At 39.4% G+C, this 21,536-nt stretch overlaps 1 protein-coding gene across 3 annotated transcripts in view; it reads left to right on the top strand.

The window, feature by feature from the left end:
* The first annotated feature begins 877 nt into the window (after positions 1–877).
* The window catches only part of STRN (striatin), a 124,967-nt gene continuing 104,308 nt past the window's right edge, over positions 878–21,536 (top strand). Inside the window, exon 1 of one of the 3 annotated variants that reach the window (XM_059188646.1) lies at positions 878–1,273. In XM_059188646.1, the coding sequence (XP_059044629.1) occupies positions 1,040–1,273 (234 nt within the window). In that variant the 5' untranslated portion in view covers positions 878–1,039. The remainder of the gene's footprint in view (positions 1,274–21,536) is intronic. The other 2 variants (XM_059188645.1, XM_059188647.1) reach the window with 2 other exon arrangements.

The following is a 21,536-nucleotide window of genomic DNA, read 5'->3' as shown; positions in this document are numbered from 1 at the left end:
AGCCGAAAGGGAGAGGTGATCAGAGCTCCTTATTAGTGAAAACGGATCAGGCAAAGGTTTGAACCCCCAAGAGAAAAAGAAAGGGAGGAGCGACAGCGATAAGCAGACTGCCAAAACTCAGGGGTGCCTGTGGCCAGAGAAACACTGAAGTTGGAGCCAAAGGGAAAGGGCTGAGTTCCAACTAGCTGGAGGATCCGGATCCAGGAGCCTAACCGCCGAACTTCGGTTTGAGGTCGCTTCTTTTTTTTTTTTTTATAAGATTTTATTTATTTATTTGACAGAGAGAGATCACAAGTAGGCAGAGAGGCAGGCAGAGAGAGAGGAAGGGAAGCAGGCTCCCTGCTGAGCAGAGAGCCCGATGCGGGACTCGATCCCAGCACCCTGAGATCATGACCTGAGCCGAAGGCAGCGGCTTAACCCACTGAGCCACCCAGGCGCCCTTGAGGTCGCTTCTTAACAGAGCTACCAGGAAGCCCTCAAAGATGTGCAGCTCGGGCTGGTATCTTGGCGCGACAACTTCCGTGTGTGTGTGAGTGCGCGCGCGCGTGTGCGTGTGTGCCTGTGTGCAACAGGGCGCGCCGCCCGAGAACTTCCGTGTGCGAGAGGGACTGGCGCACAGCCAGCCTGCGCCCGCCGGGCGGACGAGGAAACCCGCGCTCCCGGCCCAGCCGGCCCCCACCGCCGCGGGCAGGGGCGGGCCCGGGCGGGGCGGGGCGGGCCCGGGCGGGGCGGGGCGGGCCCGGGGGCGGAGCTGCGGCCGCGCCTTAGCTGCTGGCAGCCCCACAGGCCGCCGCGGCCGCGCTTGTCGACGCCGAGCCCCGCGACTACATTTCCCAGCAAGCCGCGGGCCGCCCGCGCGCCGCAGTTGACCCATTTCCCGGCCCGTCCCGGGCTCGGCCGGCCCCCGCGCCCAGGCGGCTGCTCCCTGCTGACTGGGGTGTGGGCGGGGAGCGGCGGAGGCAGGAGGAGGCGCTGCTGGCCGCCGCCGTTGCCTCCGCTGCTGGGCGCCTGGGCAGCTCCCGGGGTTTCTGCGGCCGCCATGGACGAGCAGGCGGGTCCCGGTGTCTTCTTCAGCAACAACCACCCGGGCGCCGGCGGTGCCAAGGGTCTCGGGCCTCTGGCGGAGGCTGCCGCGGCCGGCGACGGGGCGGCTGCGGCGGGGGCGGCGCGAGCCCAATACAGCCTCCCTGGGATCCTGCACTTCCTGCAGCATGAGTGGGCCCGCTTCGAGGTGGAGAGAGCCCAGTGGGAGGTGGAGCGGGCGGAGCTGCAGGTAAAGACCCTCCCGGCCGGGCCCTCTACATCCCGCCTCTTCGCTCCCTTCCGCCCCGCCCAGGACCCTTCCCCCTCCCCACCCTTCAGCCCCCGCTCGTCCCCTCCCCCTTTGCTCTGCCCATCCCCTCTAGAACCGCGTCCCATTACCCCCTTCACCTTTGCCTTCCGCTGACCCCACTTCCTTGACCCGGGTTCCCACTCCCGCCCTTGAAGCGTTGTTTACCCTCCCCGCTCCTTTTCGTCTGCTCCTTCCCACTCTTAACTCCGTCTCTTTTCAACTCTTTTTGCCGTCCCACATTTTAGGTCGTCCCTTTCAGTTTACTAATAGGGCTGACAGTAGTTGTGAGAGACGTCGAGCAAATCATCCTCTGCCTTAGTAACATCGTAGGTCTAGAGATGGTCCCTGCGAAAGGTATTGGCTCCTCTCTCTGAAAGGAAGGTGATTGAGACCGAAGTTGTGTCCGTGGGGCCTTGACTTCAGGCGAGAAGCTGATGTTGGGCGAAAGTATTATTAGGAATATGAGCTCCTTTTTGATATATGTAAATGCTTTTTTCTCTTTCCTCTTCCTTACCCCCTCCCGCGTTTCTTTTAGGTATTTCAGATTCATGGACTTTGAATGAAGGACCTGGATGATCACAGTCAGGTGATGGTCCAGAGATGGTTTCCTGTTCTCAGAATCTGAAACTTCCCAAGGGTTAATTTTATGTCCAGTGTTTTGGGAGATTGACTTGTACTTTGAAAGGAACTAAAAGGGACTTTAAAGTTGGTTACATTTCCTTGCATAATCTGCGAGATAAAGTATATCCAGGAAGGAGCTGTTGTGGGCACTTAGAAGAAAGTGAGGCTGATCCTTTACTAGCCATTCTGGATTGCTAAGTAGGTTTCAGTGGCTGTTCTTAAAACTTCCAAGGCACACACCAATTTCACTAGGAACTGAGTCGCTGTGCCTTTCTGTTTTACTGGCTAATCCTGTATGCTCATGAAATCTGAGTATAGTTTTGGTTGGTAAAACACTTGAAGTTAAAATGCTACCCAGTGTGTCACTTTTTTTGGTAACATGTATTTTCTTTGGCACTTAAAAAAAGAAGAGGAGAAATCTGTTAAATAGAATCATGTGCTGGAACAGGGTGCTTTGGCATAGTGGAAGTGACTGTGGAAAGAGGGAGTAGACAGCCTTATAGTACCGCCTGTGCTTGCTGCTAGCTCTGACCTTGAGGAAATCCTTTCGCCTCTCTGAACTTCATTTTCATCTTTTATTATTCAGTACATTTATTGAGTGCCAGCTGTGTGCCTTCAGGCCCTGGGATTAACAAAACCAACAGCAACTCTGCCCTCATAGAGCTTACATTTTAGTCGGCAAACAGTCAGCAGATGCAAGTATATAATATACTGGACCATAGTGGCAACTTGGGTGAGAAAAATAAATCAGGTACAGGAATAGAGTATGATAGGGGCAGCTATTTTATTTTAGACGTGGTGTTTGAGGAAGGCCTCTGGGAGGAGTTCGGTGAAGCCAGGCGTTACCCATAGTTATTACAATTTTTTCTGCCTCTCTATTTCTATAGTTGTATGTTTATATTGTGACAACTTTTTTTATTCCTACTGCTATGTACTTCAGTATCTAGTATATAGATATTTGTAATTTTTTTCAAAATAAATCTGACCATATCTGTCTAAATAGCAAGCTTACTTAAATGCTTGATTCAGATTTATTAGTAATTCACTTTATTAGCACTGCATTCTGTAAGTAAGCTTGTGGATTTCAGACTTCAAGGAAGTGTGAAAGGCAGGCTTTAACTTTAAGGCTGTTCAAGTGTGGAGAGTGATTTTTGTATGTGACTGCTTAAATTTTAATTTCCAGTTTAGGGAAGGTGAGTCACACTAGTTTGGTCAAAAAACAGACAAGATAATGATTTTTCCCTTATTACCTGTGGAGGTTTGGGAACTTCCAACTCATCTTACCTCCCGTCGGATCTCCCAGAGGTCCCCCTCCACTCCTCCGTTTCAACTTACAGTTTACCTTTAATTAGTTGTAGTCACTCTTCAGTTTTACACACAAACACACACGCGTTTGTGCTTTTGAATCATTTCATCAGCATCATTAAATTTGAACATATCCCTTCATTTTTCTTTTGCTGTTGGAATTTTTCTAGAAAGACGATAAGAAGTAAGAGTTGAAAGAATGACGATGAAATTTGGATCAGTTGGCATCCCCCTTTTGATTTTTGAATCACTTCTCAGTGATTAACACCGAAGTCAACAAAAATACCTTTAAGATTAAGTCTAATTTGCCCCTTCAGGAACCTGTCAGTCCTGCTCTTTCAGGTTGCCAGGGCAGAGTTGTGCAAGGCTCTCATCTTCCAAGCTCTCATCTACCTGGCTTGCCTTTCTGCTTCCTCCCTTCTTCAGGTCTTGGGAAGAAGGAACCAGCTACATTGTGCTGCAAACTTGTCATCCCCCCCCCCCCCATCTTGGTTTAAGTAGAATTCTCTTTATTTTTGGTAATCTCCCTCTCTCCCACCTCATTACCACTGTTCAGATGAGAATAGGTAATTCATGGGAAAAGAATGATTCGGATTATTACTGAGCTTTACATCTGTGAAAGGAAGTGGAGTTGGAATACTAATCATAACATTTGAGAAAATTTTCTATATGTGAGATTTTGAGCTAGATGACCTCAAAAGAACATGCAGTCTACTTGGAGTGATAGTACAAGCAAGATGCAGAAAAATCAGTATTTATCACATTGGGGGCTTAAATTGTTTTAGAGTAGCGTAAAAGAGGAGAGCTAGCAGTGAATGGGGAGAATAGCAGTAAGAAAGAACTTCATGAGGTAGTGAGAACCTATTTCAAATTTATTGACTTAATAGAAAGCAACCATGTAAATAAAAACTAAAATTTATTGGCTCTTGATTTTGGGATGTGTGTGTAGTAGGGGAGGCTCAGCTATTCACCTGCAAATGTGAAAAAAGTGAAAAAAAAGAGAAAAAATTGTGAAAAAGTGATGTAATTGAGTAGCTTAGGGCATGTTGTATAGAGACTGTATACTGAAGTGTTTATTTTATTTTTAAAAAATTATTATTTATTTATTTGACAGAGATCACAAGTAAGGCAGAGAGAGAGAGAGAGAGAGGAAAGGAAGCAGGCTCCCTGCTGAGCAGAAAGCCCGATGGGGGGCTCGATCCCAGGACCTGGAGATCATGACCTGAGCCAAAGGCAGAGGCTTAACCCACTGAGCCATGCAGGCACCCCAACTGGAGTGTTTATTAATCTGGATTTTAGCATTATTGATTTATCTCTTCATTCAGCAAATGTTTATCAGTCACCCGCTTTATGCTAGCTCCTATTATAGGCCCTGGAGAAACAAGAATGATTAAAATAGATCATTCCTTCATGAAACTTAAATTCTGGAGAAAGACAGACATACATACCTATGCATAGAATGTTAGATGGTAGCAGGCACCATGATAATGTATTATAAGTGGGATATGAAATGATTGAGAAAGTGAGGAAGAAAGGCTTAACTGGTGAGATGCCATTTGAGCAAGACTTGAAAAGGTGAAAGTAAGGAAAGAGTGTTCTAGGCTTAGAGAACAGTGCTGGGGTGGGGGGAAGAATGCTTGGAATGTTTGAGGAATAATGAGGCACATGTGGCTAGAGTGGAGGAGAAGAATAGAAGAAATGTCAGAAGTACTGGATCTTGCCCATTGTAAGGATCGTAGGTTTTACCTCCGCAGGATAGGCAACTGTTGAAATGTTTCGAGCAAAGGAACACCACCATCTTTAAAAGGAACCTCTTGCAAGGCTTTAGAATCCACTTAGAGGGGAAGATAAGAGTAAAAGAGTCAGGGAGCCTAGGTTGGGGGCTATTTTAATAATCTGGGCTGGAAATGAATTTAGGTGGTAGTGATGAGGTAGGTGAATATATATTTTGATACATATTCAAAGTATCAAAATGGATTCTGAACACATTTCTGAAGGTAGAAACAATAGGATGTGCTGAAGAATAGAATGTGAGGAAAAGAGGAGTCATGTACAAATCAGTTATTTTGACTGAGTAGCTTCAAAGGACTTCATAGCTTCATAGGACTGTTAAGATTTACTGAGCATTTAGATGAGTACAGCACTTAAAATGATGGTTTATTTTGTGTTACAACTATTATTTACAATTATGGTGAGAGACAACATGGCATAAACCTGCTTTAAATCTTTTCTCTAAGACTTACAACTTTATGGCAAACATGGCAAACAAATTCTGACCTTTGAGAATCTTAGTTTCCTGAGGTATAAGGTGAGAATAATAAATTACCTTGTGAGGGTTAAATGAGATGTTTTAAAATACCTCACAGAGGCTGGCACATAACACAAAGTAAACGCTGAATGAATAAAAGGTAGCAAATATTTGATGTTAAATTTTCAGTCTTTTTTATGTCCTTGTCTCCAGAGAAAAGCATCATCTTTAGTTGTGAACTCTTTTAAGGCTAGAGCATGTAAGTACCATCCTGGACCAGGCAGTCTAATATTCCAGGTGTGATGGTGGCGCTAAGGGACATTTCATAGGAATGAATCGTTGCTTTCACTGTCAGCCTTACAACACTGATTATGTACTTGGTGTATATTTGCTTTCCTTATAACTCGGTGTGGGTCTGTTATCTTGGAATTTGTGTAAATTTTTCTGAGTGTGTTTATCTTAACCTTGAATGATGTCTTGGGTAACAAATCATATACATTTACTAACCACTCTATAAAACTAATCTTCGGTTTTATTCGGGTCTTTAAAAACCATTTCCTTTGAACTTGGAGCAGGTGAACCCCATTGTGGTATGGTATAATTTTGTAAACAGGATCATTTTTCACTCTATTTATAGTCTTGATAATTTTATAACCTTTAATTATATTTTAGAAAGATTGTAGAGGTTTTACTCTTTTAAAAACATATACTACTGTTTGTCACTTTAGTTCAGTATTTCTCAGCTTCACTTCAATCTGAGAATAATCTGGGGGAACTTCTAAAAGTATTCATTCCCTGGACTCTATCTCAGATCCATTAAATCATAATCTTAGAATTTAGGGCTGCTGGTATTAGTATTTTTTTGAGCTCCCGGTAGTCATATGTGACAAGGATTGAGAACCACTGCTTAAGTTAGTTTCTGATTTTACATATATAGTTTGATGATTTTCTCAAATGTGTTAGTATTCCAGATATGGATGGCTTTTTATAGAATTTGAGATATAATTTCTATTATTCTTTCTGATGATAGCTAGCATTTTATTTTTAGCCAGTAGAATATTTTAATTTGATTCACCTCCCTCTGACTGAGAGATAATTTTGAGCTGGAATGAACTTTGGAGAAAATCAGCTGCAACTTTCTTTTGCAGGTAAAGTGAAGCTCACAGAGAGGTTGAATGACCGAGAATAAAATAGGCTTTATACAAGCTGTCACTTAAATCTCCAGATACCTTTACAGTTTTTTTTTAAGTCCTTTCAAATACATTATTTTACTTGGTCCTTAGAACTTTCTGAGATAATCAGTCACACTAATGCTTATCATTTTCCTGTTTAAAACAACAGACATGGAGATTTTACTCTGTTTTACTGTTTTCTAGCTTATTTTATTGGCTACATTTAATACTGTGTGTTGGCTTTGGTGTTCTGTAGTTTTATTATGATGTATTGGGGTATAGATTTCTTTTTGTATGTGACTTTGTTAGGCTCCTTGAAAAATCTGCAAAATCCACCATCATTATCTCTTTAGATTTCTATTCTATCCAGTTAGCTTTTCTTTTGGATCTCTGATTACACGCACCCTAGACCTTCTTTATCTATTTATTCTTATTTATTTTCCTATCCATTAATTTTCTCTTCAGGTTGAATCTAATCTTTTAAAGCCATCCAACGAGTTTGTAATTTTGATTATTATTGAAGTTCAGTTTGGTTCCTTTTTGAATCTGCTGGATCTTTTCTTAATAGATTCCTGCTCCGTGAAGATATTTTCAGGTTGTCTTTTACTCTTTTTTTTTTTTTTAAAGATTTTATTTATTTATTTATTTATTTAAGAGAGAGTATGTATGTGGGTGGGGGGGAGGGGGGTGGCAGGAGAGGGGCAGAGGGAGACAGAGAGGGGAGGATCTCAAGCAGACACTGTGCTGAGCGTGGAGCCAGGCTAGTCCCTGAGATCATGACTTGAGCTGAAACCCAGAGTCAGACACTTATCTGACTGAGCCACCCAGGTTCCCCCAGTCCTCTTTTGTTCTTTAAATGTAGTAAGTATAGTTACTTCATAGTTGGTATCTCTGTGCTTCCTATATGTGAGGTCTTAGAGGTACGTTTTTTGTGATTTCTTGTTTTTGCTGGTTCTTGTTTATGATGACTTGTTTCTTTGTATGGATAGTTACCTTTGTGTAACTGCTCACTGTCTTGAAGATGTTTAAGACAAAACTGAGGTCTCAAGTAAAGGTATCATTTTCAGAAGTTCTTTGCATTTGCTTCTGGTAGGTTTGGAGGCATCCAGAACCATTTAAAAGAATTTAAACCATTTAAAATCCAGAACCATTTAAAATAAATTCATTGCTTGAATTTGGACCACACTGCTTATGCAAATTTTGGTTGCATACATTTGAGGGCGGTTGTATTTCACCTTGGCCTTGAAGGTATAAGCCCCTTAGGTCTTAGCTAATTGTGGGACATATCACCTGTTAGACTTTTCACTCTGGGTGGTCCTAGTCTTTGATTTTTGCTGTTTGGGTCCTGTAAGGCTGTCCAAACTAAGGTTCAGGTTTGTTCTGATTGGCTAGTACCCAAAGGGCAAAGTGGCACTTGTTCTCTTACCTCACTCAGTATTCATTTTCCCTTCAATTTTGGCCAAATAATTCCTTACTTCTTATCAGCTTTGTCTTTTAGATGAGCGTGAAAATATTTTGTCCAGAATTTTTAGCTGTTTTTAGTAGAAGAGTTAATTCAGGACATTATTACTGGAAACTGAATTATCTTCCTTTCAAAAACTGATAAATACGAAGGCCCAGTAATTATCTGGGGAGAAATATCATTGATAATATTTTCAAGTAAGAGATGTCCTTATTTAGCCCTAGACTTTATTTACTATCTAAGTCTACTTTTCTTTGAGTTCCAATGATAGGAGAGGAGACTACAGCTTCTCTCCAAAATCTTGGTAATATAAGCAAAATTTAAAACAAACCCCTTTACTAATCAGTCTTTGAAAGGTGTTTGGAAGTCCAAATAATTTGGACTGATTTCCCTTTGTCAGCAGCTTATTATCTACTTGATGTCAGCCATACTTTCAGATTTGTGAATGTTATTAATGGTATCTAGGTTTCAATTCTGGGCCATTAGAAATAAACATGCCCTTGGGATCTTTGGAGTTTCTTGCTTTGGTGGTCCATTTCACAAAAGAGTCTGTTGCCTATTATAATGTAGCTATGGGAAGTATGGGCCTTAACTTCATCATTTCCAGTGTAATTTTTCTGGGCCTCATCTTTGTAAATTGTGAGTTCTAATATACCCACCAAACAAGACTAATTGTAATTTTAAAATGATTAAGTATGCGAAGTATGGGACCCATAAGAGATGTCTAATAAATGGTTTGCTCTTGCTGGTTGAGATTTCTATGGAGAGAATGCTTTCAATTGTATTATTTATTTAAATCAAATTTTAGAAGCCATGATCTGGTTTAAGTGATCCATTTGGTACATAGTGGCTACTTACGTTATCTTTTCTCTGTTAGTAGTGGTTTAAGGACAATGAATTGACAGTGTTGGAAGTAAGGGGCTGGCCAGAGATGTGTAGTGATAGGTGTTAATAACTTGTAAGCACTGAGGACCAGACATAGGAATAGAGGAAACTTTGGAGTTCAGAAGAGAAACCTGAGGCAAGAGAGAAGCTGGGGAGGAAGGTAGAAGAAAAGAGACAGAGAAGGGAGCAGGGGGTGGGCTGAGCAGACAGAGGGGAGGGAGAAACTGCACACATGAACTTGTTCTTAGTTCCTAGAGCAGTATTATCTGTAGTCTTCATTTTAACACTTGCAGAATTCTGGAGCTGACAAGGAAAGACACACAACACCCCCCCCCCCCCCCCCCCCCGCCAATCTCCACTCTCAATTTTCTGTTCCCTTCATTAGGCTAAGAGTATTTTACCTCCTGAGGGACCTTAGAACCTCAGTAGTCTCATCCTTTGTTCTATCAGTGAGGGCCACCGGAGTGAGTTGTCTTAGATCACACTGTGAGTTGGTGGAGATTTAGTTTAGAACCCAGGAGTCCTACTTCCCTGGCCTAGGCATTGTTCTCCATGCCACATCATCTCCTTTTACTGGTTCCTCACTCTGTGTAGCTGCTTCTGATTGAAGTAGCCAAGTGAGTTATAATATTTAGATGATTAATAATGTAACTGTCATAATGTAAATTCTTCTGACATATTTCAAACTTTTCTTCAAGTAGAACAACCTAGTGAAATGAGTGTATTTTAAGGGGTTCAGGAAAGTCTTCAACAATATGTGTTCCTCAAGAGTGTTAAACATTGTGTCACTCTAGTTTCTTTTAATAATTTTATTTTTGTATAGGGAATACTGATATAAAATATTTATTTATTTAAAAAACTTTGCAAATTTGGATCTTTTTCAGCTTGTTCTGATGGTAGCCTAATTAAGTTCTCTGTGTGTGTGTGTGTGTGTTTGTATTTTTTTAAACTATATTTAGTGTTTATTGACCATATATCACCTCTTGTGTAGTGCTTTGGATTTTAGGTCATTCTCAGCCTTACGTATGCTGTTTGAACAGAATAACATGTCAATCATGTATTTGCTGTTATGCGTTAAGGTATTGAAGAAATAAAATCACTTTCTTTGGCAGATGTAATGCTGTTTAACTCTTATTACAAAAGTACCTTATCTGAACAAGATGATGGAATATTATAAATGATTGGTATGTAAGAAGGAAAATGTATTGTAGAGTTGCTAGAAGCAGTATGGCACAAGGCAAAATGAGTTTGTTTGTTTGTTTGTTTGTCTTAGGTAAGATTGAGAGAAAAGTAAAGGAGTGTCCTGGAATTAGGGGGAGTGTTGGGAAATATTGAATAGGGTGTGGGTGGAGTAGGTATTTTGGGTGTGGCAAATAGGTTCTTGAGGTAACTGCACTATAGAGATCCAAGGAGAGGGCCAAGGGAGTGTTAGACACAGGTTCCATTAGCACTCATTTACATGGGACAGAAATTGGATCCAATACCAGCATATCTAGTTAGGAAAAATAAACAAGATGTCAGATTCCATGAGGGTGATACCAATTTCACATGATGGAAAATTGCAGCCCAGTCTGAGACTTGTTCTCATTTTTTTTTTTTTTTTAATTTGTTTGTATTTCCTAAATGAGAAGATTAAGCAGTCAGTAAAGGAGCCAAATTATATGCATAACCAAAACCTGCTCCTGAGGAATGTGGGTTTATATAAAGCTAAAAGGGAACAAGGAGGAGCCTAGAGATCTGGGTCAGTACACTTACTGAAACTTTAAAGGGTAGTTAGCTGGGAAAGATGGTGCCATGGTCCCAGTCCTGGAACCCAGTACTTTATCTTGTTTCCTTTCCTCTTTTACCCTCCAAAAATAATAATAGTTTTGTTGTTGTTGTTGTTGAGCTCTTACCATGTGCTGGGTACACTTTACACGTGTAATCTATTTTAATCTTCGCAAAGCTCTTTGTGGTAGGTATTAATACTTATCCCCTAATTCATAGATGAAAGAGAATAAATAATTTCCTGGTAAGAAAAGTTTGAGTGATGGGCCTGGGCATGGCAAATGGAAGGAAATATTTTGACATTTTTCTTTTTCTTTAATGCTTCTGAGTTAATGTGTAGGGTTGGGATATTTTCCCTTTCTTGTCTGCCTGGTGAATTTCTGATCCTCTTCCAAGATTCAGTTTACCTTCTTTGGGAAACCTCTCTGACCTCTAGACATAGTGAAGCTTCATGCTCCCCTAAAAGCTTGTATGTGTAAGACAGAAATACCATCCTGACCAGTTTTTGGGCAGTTAATCGGTTGAAATGATACCAACTAATTTAAGTTAAAAATATAGAAAGCTTGCTAGACCAAGCCCACCTGCCCCATTCACTTTTTTTTTTTTTTAAGAATGCTGATTGGAGTTGTGTGTTGTCTTTCTTGAATAACCTACAATTATAATGCATTGCTTGTGATTTCTGGTTTTGCTTTTCTTCAAGTAAAGTATACAATGCAGAATCGTGGCTATTTATGACTTTTCCCTGTTCTTTTATAGTTATTTCACTCACATTTAATTCAACAGCAGTATTTTTCATAGGTCTCCTTGTTGTCTTGTCTTCCCAAAGCATTCAACTTAGTCTTTCTTCTTCATAGAAGAAGTATTTTATTGGTTTATGTAATATTTAATTGAATCATGTAATCAAAGCAACAGTGCAACTGACATAAACAGGTTTGGGAGGAAACCAAGTTGACTCTTAGTGAGCTTATACAACTGGACTGAGATAACCGCAGTGGATGGTGAACTGTAAAGAAGAACATACTCCAGCTGTGAATATTTAATGTGCCCCGGGTGTTGGGCAGTGTTTTTACAAAGGGACTGAAGAATACTGGTTAATCCAGAGGTTTGGTTAAGAGAGGATTAGTGGTGAGACCTTCTGTGTCTCAGTTATACAGCCTATCTCATACTTTGCATATTTGTTTCCTCACTAGGTTCTGAGTCACTTAAGGGTGTTTTTATTTCCCTAAGATCTAGCAGTTACTGGCACATAGTAGCTGCTTCATAAATGGTTCTTAAAAAAATGTTAGTGAATATATATTAAATATATGTGTTTGAATATGTATGTCATGTCTCTTAGCCAGAGTTTTTTGGCCATGAGGGCAGGTCCTGTGTCTGAGACATCTTTGATATTTTACAGTGATTGTCATACATTGCACGAATGTACAATATATGGTGGTGTGCAGGGGAGCAGTGTATCTGTCCCTCTTGCTGCTAGCCTTAAGACCTCCCCTGGAAAGAAGCTCTGAGAGCAAGGAGTATCTGTGTTTGGTTGTGTAGAGCATTGCCTGGGCCCTGCCAAGTCATTCTGACGGAGCTCATTTTAGGGATGCCACTGGCTTCTTAATTGCAGCTTGATGTTAGCAGCAGCAAATGGTGCCTGGGTTTTGGTAGTTGTGAGTGTAGGTTTGTTTTCTTCTCCCTTGGTGTGTTAAACACTGACTGCCAGGAAATGTCTTTGGCATCATGTCCTGAAAAGTCTTTACAATCAGCAGGGTCAGATAACATTTTTTGTTCTTTTCTAAAACCCACGCCTTCAAATTTTATACATATTCCTTATTCTTCTAAATAGAAAATGAATTGAATATTTTTTTTTCTGTGAAGATGAATCTGGCTTTAAATAAACTATCCAGTTTTCATTATTTTGTATTCTCCCTTTCCAATTTTGTTTACAGTTGCATTACTCATATATTTTGATCTTAAACCTTTTGGAACTCTATTATTTTTAATAAAACAGAAATGCCCCAGTTTTTCAGAATGTAGAATTAAAATTCTGACTTTTTTTTTATGCCCAAGCCTGCTTCTTTTCATCAAAAATTAGTTTTGTTTCCCAGATCCTTATAGCTAGTCAAGTAAGTGAGATTGAGCACAAAAAGGCTAGTGTATGGAAATTCCAAAGTTGCCAAAGCCTCATAGAAAATATGTTGTGGATGAACAGTGGAAAACAAGCAGATATAGTTCCAGGTCACATGGAGTTTATAATCTAGTAATAATTCTTAACTTTAGATAGACCTGAGTCCATTATGCCAGTGGTGGTATCCGCTGTGGCAGTGCTTTTAGCTTTTCCCATTTAAAAACCAACCAAACCAATACCGACAACAAAAGAAACCCCTTTCTCAGCTCTTTTATCTGTTGGTACTGTCATCCTATTTGTTGTCTTTCATTTCATTGTTAATTTCTCAGTACGGACCGCATTTAGTACCTTTGGTTTTCTACTAGTCTCATTTTCTTCCCTCTCAGTTTCTTTGTTCTCTTTCTCTCTTTTGGGTTACTTACTTCACCGTTCAGATACTTGTTTGTCAGATTGGATTGTTTTGTTTTTACTTTCCAGCAGTTTCTCTATGATTTGAATCTTCTCACTCTAGTTGATTCTTTTTATGTATAGATAGATGCCTTTTAAAATTACATCGTGCTGATGTTTTTCTAGTTACAATTCTATGTCTAATTTCTTGCTGATGTCACCTGGGTGACCTGCTATAACATGAGACTCACTCAGCCTTTCTTTCTTTTTTCTTTTTAAGGTTTTATTTATTTATTTATTTGACAGACAGAGATCACAAGCAGGCAGAGGGTGAGAGAGGAGGAAACAGGCTCCCCGCTGAGCAGAGAGCCCGATGTGGGGTTCAATCTCAGGACCCTGAGATCATGACCTGAGCCAAAGGCAGAGGCTTAACCCACTGAACTGCCCAGGCACCCTCAGCTTTTCTAAAATCCTTCTCCCAAACCAAGTTGCCTCTCCTCCCCTTACCCAGCCCCTAATTTACCCTTTCTAGATGTCTAGATTCAGATTTGAGTCAGTGTGTGATTCTCTCATCCTCACTCTCCCAGCCATGTATCTGGTTTTGTAAACTAAACTATTTAATATCTTAGATTTATTTTTAATCATTTAATTCTTAATACTGTTGTTAACTTGGTTCAGATCCTCATCATCTCATATCTGGGTGACTGCAGTAGGGGCCTTCTTATTTTTTTACCTCTGGTCTCTCCCTTGGCCAAGGTATTATACACAGTATTTCCTCTTAAGCTTCTAAAAATAATGATTTGCTCAAGATATATATATTTTTTCTTTTTGCCTGTGGTAGGTTTCAAATCTCTTCCATGATTAGACTATTATATTTTCTACCTGTTAGAGTACTCTTTCTAAACCAACATAGTTTAATCTTGCTTTGCACATAAGTCAATGTTTACTTTTTTTTTTTATCATTGCTTAGAAAGTTTTCATCATTCTGAAATAATCTTCCACCACCTCATAATTTGTATTATTCTTTCAGATTTACATAGTCTTTATTCAAATTTAGCTTAAGTCCCATTTTCAACATGAAGAGATTTTGGTTTAGGCTTTGATTGTTACTTTTTTAATACTCGCTTTTGTCATTTAACACTTAGGGTGTTCCATCTTTTACTGTTTACTTGCTTTTTATGAATCTGTTCAGTTAATTTACAAATATTTATTGTACATCTACTACATGCAAGTGACTGTTCAAGGCTTTGGGGATATAGCAGTCAATAGCATAGATAGTCTCTGTCTTGGAACTTTAGCAACTTCCTCTGTACCTTATCACTTTTTAAATTCTAACACCTATTATAGTACGTGTTAACATTATGTGTTAATAATGATAATATTAAAATTGACTTCAAATTTGCAAGAAGGAGCCCCTGACTAATAATACAGAAAAAAATCCTGTCTTGCTGCTGACCAAAAAACATTGATAATTATGGAGACAGGGATAATTATCCTGGAGGGTGAGGATATCATTTGGAAGGTGGCTTTATTGTCTTGAATTCAATGATAAATTTTAAAAAATTAGCCAAAATAATACTGCCTTGGCAGATACTAATTCAACTGTATACCATTAGTCTCCCATGCAAATAAACAGAATGCAAATAAATAGCAATTTAAAACAATACTCATTATCTTGGGATCAGGATTTACTAAGTTTTGTTTTCCACATACCATCTTCAGTTCCATATAATCCCAGGATGTTAAACTCTTTCCCTGTATAGTTGAGGAAACTGAGGCTCAGCAAAGTTAAGTAACTATAATAGGATCACACAGATTAGTGGGAGAACCAGGAGTAGGAATTTCCCAAATCCCATATCAAAGAACATTGAATGTTTATACAATACAGTTCAGTAATTGATGTGTATGGTTCTGGTCCTGAGTTACCAAGAAAAATTATATCCCCTGCCTTTTTTTTTTCAAAATGAAAGCAGAAACTTACTGATCTTTAAAGTTCAGTATACATCAAAGCTTAAATGATTTATCTCCGTTATTTCTTATGTGTGTTTAATTAGTCTTTCCTATTTTCCCTACTTTGTGTTCTCTTGTTTACTTGTTTGAATAAAAATGATTACCTTTATATTTTGACCTAATTTTTTATTTAAAAAAATATTTGTTAATCAGGAAATGAGTGTTTTATGATGTTTAAAAATCAAGTAGTTACTAATAAGAACTTGTTCTAAGAAAGCTTGACTTTCCTAGTTAAGAAATCTCTATTGATTTTTTTAATTAACATATAATGTCTTATTTGCCCCAGGGGTACAGGTCTGTGAATCATCAGTCTTTCACATTTCACAGCATTCACCATAGCACACACCCTCCCCAATGTCCATAACCCAGCCACACTATCCCTACCCCCGACCTCCCCACCGCAGACCTCAGTTTGTTTTGTGAGATTAAGTCTCTTATGGTTTTTCTCCTTCCTGATCCATCTTGTTTCATTTTTTCCTTCCCTACCCGCCACAACCCCGGCCCTGCCTCCGAAATTCCTCATATCAGAGAGATTATTTGTTATCTTTCTCTGATTGACTAAATTTGCTCAGCATAATACCCTCTAGTTCCATCCACGTTGTTGCAAATGGCAAGATTTCATTTCTTTTGATGGCTGCGTGGTATCCCATTGTATCTATATATACCACATCTTTATCCATTCCTCTGTTGGTTGACATCCAGGTTTGGCTATTGTGGACACTGCTGCTGTAAACATTCGGGTACACGTGCCCCTTCGGATCACTACAGTTGTATCTTTAGGGTAATTATCCAGTAGTGCGATTGCTGGGTTGTAGGGTAGCTCTATTTTCACCTTTTTGAGCAACCTCCCTACTGTTTTCCAGAGTGGCTGCACCAGTTTGTATTCCCACCAACAGTGTAGATAGGTTCCCCTTTCTCTGCATCTTCAGCAACACCTGTCGTTTCCTGACTGGTTATTTTAGCCATTCTGACTGGTGTGAGATGGTATCTCACTGTGGTTTTTGATTTGTATTTCCCCGATTCCGAGTGATGGGGAGCACTTTTTCACATGTCTCTTGGCCATCTGGATGTCTTCTTTGCAGAAGTGTCTGTTCATGCTTTCTGCCCATTTCTTGGTTGGATTATTTGTTCTTTGGGTATTGAGTTTGATAAGTTCTTTATAGATTTTAGATACCCTTCATCTGATATGTCATTTGCAAATACTTACTCCCTTTCTGTCAGTTGTTTTTGGGTTTTGTTGACTGTTTCCTTTGTTGTGCAAAAGCTTTTGATCTCGATGAAGTCCCAATAGTTCATTTTTGCCCTTGCTTCCCTTGCCTTTGGCGATGTTCCTAGGAAGATGTTGCTGCGGCTGAGGTCAAAGAGGTTTCTACCTGTGTTCACCTCAAGGATTTTGATGGATTCCTGTCTCACATTGAAGTCTTTCATCCATTTGGAGTCTATTTTTGTGTGTGGTATAAGGAAATGGTCCAGTTTCATTTTTCTGTATGTGGCTGTCCAATTTTCCCAATACCATTTGTTGAAGAGACGGTCTTTTTTCCAATGGACGTTCTTTCCTGCTCTGTCAAAGATTAGTTGACCATAGAGTTGAAGGTCTATTTCTGGGCTCTCTATTCTGTTCCATTGATCTAGATGTCTGTTTTTGTGCCAGTACCATATTGTCTTGATGATTACAGCTTTCTCATAGAGCTTGAAATCTGGAATTGTGATCCTGCCAACTTTGGTTTTCCTTTTCAGCATTCCTCTGGCTCTTCTGGGTCTTTTCTGGTTCCATCTAAATTTTAGGATTATTTGTTCCATTTCTTTGAAAAAAGTTGATTGTATTTTGATAGGGATTGCATTAAACATGTAGATTGCTCTAGGTAGCATAGACATTTTCACAATATTTTTCTTCCCAATCCATGAGCATGGAATGTTTTCCATTTTTTTGTGTTTTCCTCCATTTCTTTCATGAGTACATTATAGTTTTCTGAGTACAGATTCTTTGTCTCTTTGTTAGGTTTATTCCTACATATATTATGCTTTTGGGTGTAATTGTAAATGGGATTGACTCCTTAATTTCTCTTTCTTATGTCTTGTGTTGGTATATAGAAATGCAGCTGATTTCTGTGCATTGATTTTATACCTGACTATTTACTGAGTTTCTGTATGTGTTCTAGCACTTTTGAAGTGGAGTCTTTTGGGTTTTCCACATTAAGTATCATATTATCTGCAAAGAGTGAGAGTTTGACTTCTTCTTTGCTGATTTGGATGCCTTTAATTTCTTTTTGTTGTTTAATTGCTGAGGCTAGGACTTCTAGTACTATGTTGAATAGCAGTGGTGATAATGGACATCCCTGCTGTGTTCCAGACCTTAGGGGAAAATCTCTCAGTTTTTCCCCATTGAGAATGATATTCACAGTGGGTTTTTCATAGATGGCTTTGATGATATTGAGGTATGTATCCTGTATCCCTACACTTTGTAGAGTTTTGATCAACAAAGGATGCTGTACTTTGTCAAATGCTTTTTCAGCATCTGTTGACAGTATCGTATGGTTCTTGTTCTTTCTTTTATTAATGTATTGTATTACATTAATTCATTTGCAGTTATTGAACCAACCTTGCAACCCAGTAATAAATCCCACTTGGTTGTGGTGAATAATCCTTTTAATGTATTGTTGGATCCTATTGGCTAGTATCTTGGTGAGAATTTTTGCATCTGTGTTCATTAGGGATATTGTTCTGTAATTCTCCTTTTTGATGGGAGGGGTCTTTGTCTGTTTTGAGATCAAGGTAATGCTGGCCTCGTAAAATGAGTTTGGAAGTTTTTCTTCCATTTCTATTTTTTGGAACAGTTTCAGGAGAGTAGGTATTAATTCTTCCTTAAATGTTTTGTAGAATTCTCCTTTTAAGCCGTCTGGCCCTGGGCTCTTGTTTGTTGGGAGATTTTTGATGACTGCTTTAATCTCTTTACTGGTTATGGGTCTGTTCAGGCTTTCTGTTTTTTCCTGGTTCAGTTTTGTTAGTTTATATGTCTCTAGAAATGCATCCGTTTCTTCCAGATTGTCAAATTTGCTGGCATATAGTTGCTTATAATATGTTCTTATAACTGTATTTCTTTGGTATTGGTTATGATCTCTCCTCTTTCATTTGTTTTATTGATTTGGGTCCTTTCTCTTTTCTTTTGATACATCTGGCCAGGGTTTTATCAATCTTATTAATTTCTTCAAAGAACCAGCTCCTAGTTTCATTGATTTGTTCTACAGTTCTTTTGGTTTCTATTTCATTGATTTCTCTTCTGATCTTCATTATTTCTCTTCTGCTGAGGGTTTTAGGCTTTATTTTTTGTTGTTTCTCTAGCTCCTTTAGGTGTAGGGTTAGGTTGTGTACTTGAGACCTTAGTTGTATGTTGAGAAAAACTTGTATTGCTATATACATTCCTGTCAGGACTGCCTTTTCTGTGTCCCAAAGATTTTGAATGGTTGTGTTTTCATTTCCATTTGTTTCCATGAATTTTTTTTCTTTTTATTAACATATAATGTCTTATTTGCCCCAGGGATACAGGTCTGTGTATCATCAGGCTTTCACATTTCACGGCACTCAGCATAGCACATACCCTCCCCAATGTCCATAACCCAGCCACCCTATCTCTACCCCCGCACTTCCTAGCAACCCTTACTTTGTTTTGTGAGATTAAGAGTTTCTTATGGTTTGTCTCCCTCCTGATCCCATCTTGGTTTGTTTTTTCCTTCCCTACCCCCAACAACCTCCTGCCCTGCCTCTCAAATTCCTCATGTCAGAGAGATCATATGATAGTTATCTTTCTCTGATTGACTTATTTTGCTCAGCATAATACCCTCTAGTTCCATTCACATTGTTGCAAATGGCAAGATTTCATTTCTTTTGATGGCTGTATAGTATTCCATTGTATTTATATACCAGATCTTCTTTATCCATTTATCTATTGATGGAAATCTAGGTTCTTTCCATAGTTTGGCTATTGTGGACATTGCTGCTATAAACATTGGATGCATGTGCCCCTTTGGATTTACCATTAATTAAAAAAAATTCTTTAATTTCCTGCTTGACCCTTTCATTTAATACCATTCATTTAATACTTGACCTATTTTTTTAAATACTTTAATTTCCTGCTTGACCCATTCATTCTTTAGTAGGATGCTCTTTAGCCTCTGTGCATTTGAGTTCTTTCCAGCTTTCTTCTTGTGGTTGAGTTCTAATTTCAGAGCACTGTGGTCTGAAAATATGAAGGGAATGATCCCACTCTGATGGTATTGGTTAAGACCTGATTTGTGACCCAGTTTGTGATCTATTCTGGAGAATGTTCCATGTACACTAGAGAAGAATGTGTATTCTGTTGCTTTGGGATGGAATGTTCTGAATATATTTATGATATCCATCTGGTCCAGTGTGTCATTTATTTATTTATTTATTTTTTAAGATTTTATTTATTCGATAGATCACAAGTAGGCAGAGAGGCAGGCAGAGAGAGAGGGGGAGGCAGGCTCCCTGCTGAGCAGAGAACCCGATGTGGGGCTCGATCCCAGGACCCTGAGATCATGACCCGAGCCGAAGGCAGCGGCTTAACCCACTGAGCCACCCAGGCGCCCCAAGGTCCAGTGTGTCATTTAAAGCCTTTACTTCCTTGTTGATCTTTTGCTTAGATGATCTATCCATTTCAGTGAGGGGGGTGTTAAAGTCCTCCACTATTATTTTATTATTTTTGATGTATTTTTTTGATTTTGTTATTAATTGGTTTATATAATTGGCTGCTCCCATGTTAAGAGCATAGATATTTAAAATTGTTAGAGCTCCTTGTTGGACAGACCCTTTAATTATGATACAGTGTCCTTCCTTATCTCTTATTATAGTCTTTGGCTTAAAATCTAATTTATCTGATACAAGGATTGCCACCCCAGCTTTCTTTTGATGTCCATTAGTATGGTAAATTGTTTTCCACCCCCTCACTTTAAATCTGTAGGTATCTTTGGTTCTAAAATGAGTTTCTTGCAGACAGCATATCGATGGGTCTTGTTTTTTTATCCATTCTGATACCCTGTATCTTTTGATTAGGGCATTTAGCCCGTTTATATTCATGGTAATTATTGGAAGATATGAATTTAGTGCCATTGTATTGCCTGTAAGGTCACTGTTACTGTGTATTGTCTCTGTTCCTCTCTGGTCTGTTACTTTTATCCTCTCTCTTTGCTTAGAGGACCCCTTTCAATATTTCCTGTGGGGCTGGTTTGGTGTTTGCAAATTCTTTTAGTTTTTATTTGTCTTGGAAGCTTTTTATCTCCTTCTATTTTCAATGACATCAGCTGGATATAGTATTCCTGACTGCATATTTTTCTTGTTTAGTGCTCTGAATAGATCATGCCAGTCCTTTCTGGCCTGCCAGGTCCCTGTGGATAGGTCTGCTGCCAATCTAATATATCTACCATTTTATGTTAAGATCTCTTGTCCCAAGCTACTTTCAGGATTTTGTCTTTGTCAGTAAGACTTGTAAGTTTTACTATTAGATGATGAGGTGTGGACCTGTTTTTATTGATTTTGAGGGGGGTTTCTCTGTGCCTCCTGGATTTTGATGATTGTTCCCTTTGCCATATTAGAGAAATTCTCTAGTATAATTTGCTCCAATATACCTTCTGCCCCCCTCTCTTTCTTTTTCTTCTGGCATCCCAATTATTCTAATATTGTTTCATTTTATGGTATCACTTATCTCTCAGATTTTTCCCTCGTGGTCCAATAGTTGTTTGTCTCTCTTTTCTCAAATTCTTTATTCTCCATCATGTGGTCTTCTATATCACAAACTCTCTTTTCTTCCTCATTTATCCTAGTAGTAAGAGCCTCCATTTTTTATTGCACCTCATTAATAGCCTTTTTGATTCCAACTTGATTTTTTTTTTTTTTTTTTTTTTTTAAAGATTTTATTTATTTATTTGACAGAGAGAAATCACAAGTAGATGGAGAGGCAGGCAGAGAGAGAGAGGGAAGCAGGCTCTCCGCTGAGCAGAGAGCCCGATGCGGGACTCGATCCCAGGACTCTGAGATCATGACCTGAGCCGAAGGCAGCGGCTTAACCCACTGAGCCACCCAGGCGCCCGATTCCAACTTGATTTTATTTCTTTTATTTCTCCAGAAAGGGATTCTCTGATATCTTCCATTCTTTTTTCGAGCTCAGCTAACACCTTGATAATCAGCATTCTGAACTCCAGTTCTGAGATATTAATACTTTC

This window comes from Mustela lutreola, chromosome 9 (genome assembly GCF_030435805.1).
Source record: "Mustela lutreola isolate mMusLut2 chromosome 9, mMusLut2.pri, whole genome shotgun sequence".
Taxonomy (NCBI): Eukaryota; Metazoa; Chordata; class Mammalia; order Carnivora; family Mustelidae; genus Mustela; species Mustela lutreola.
The sequence above is the reverse complement of the archived record's forward strand: the minus strand, read 5'-3'. Positions and strand labels throughout refer to the sequence as shown.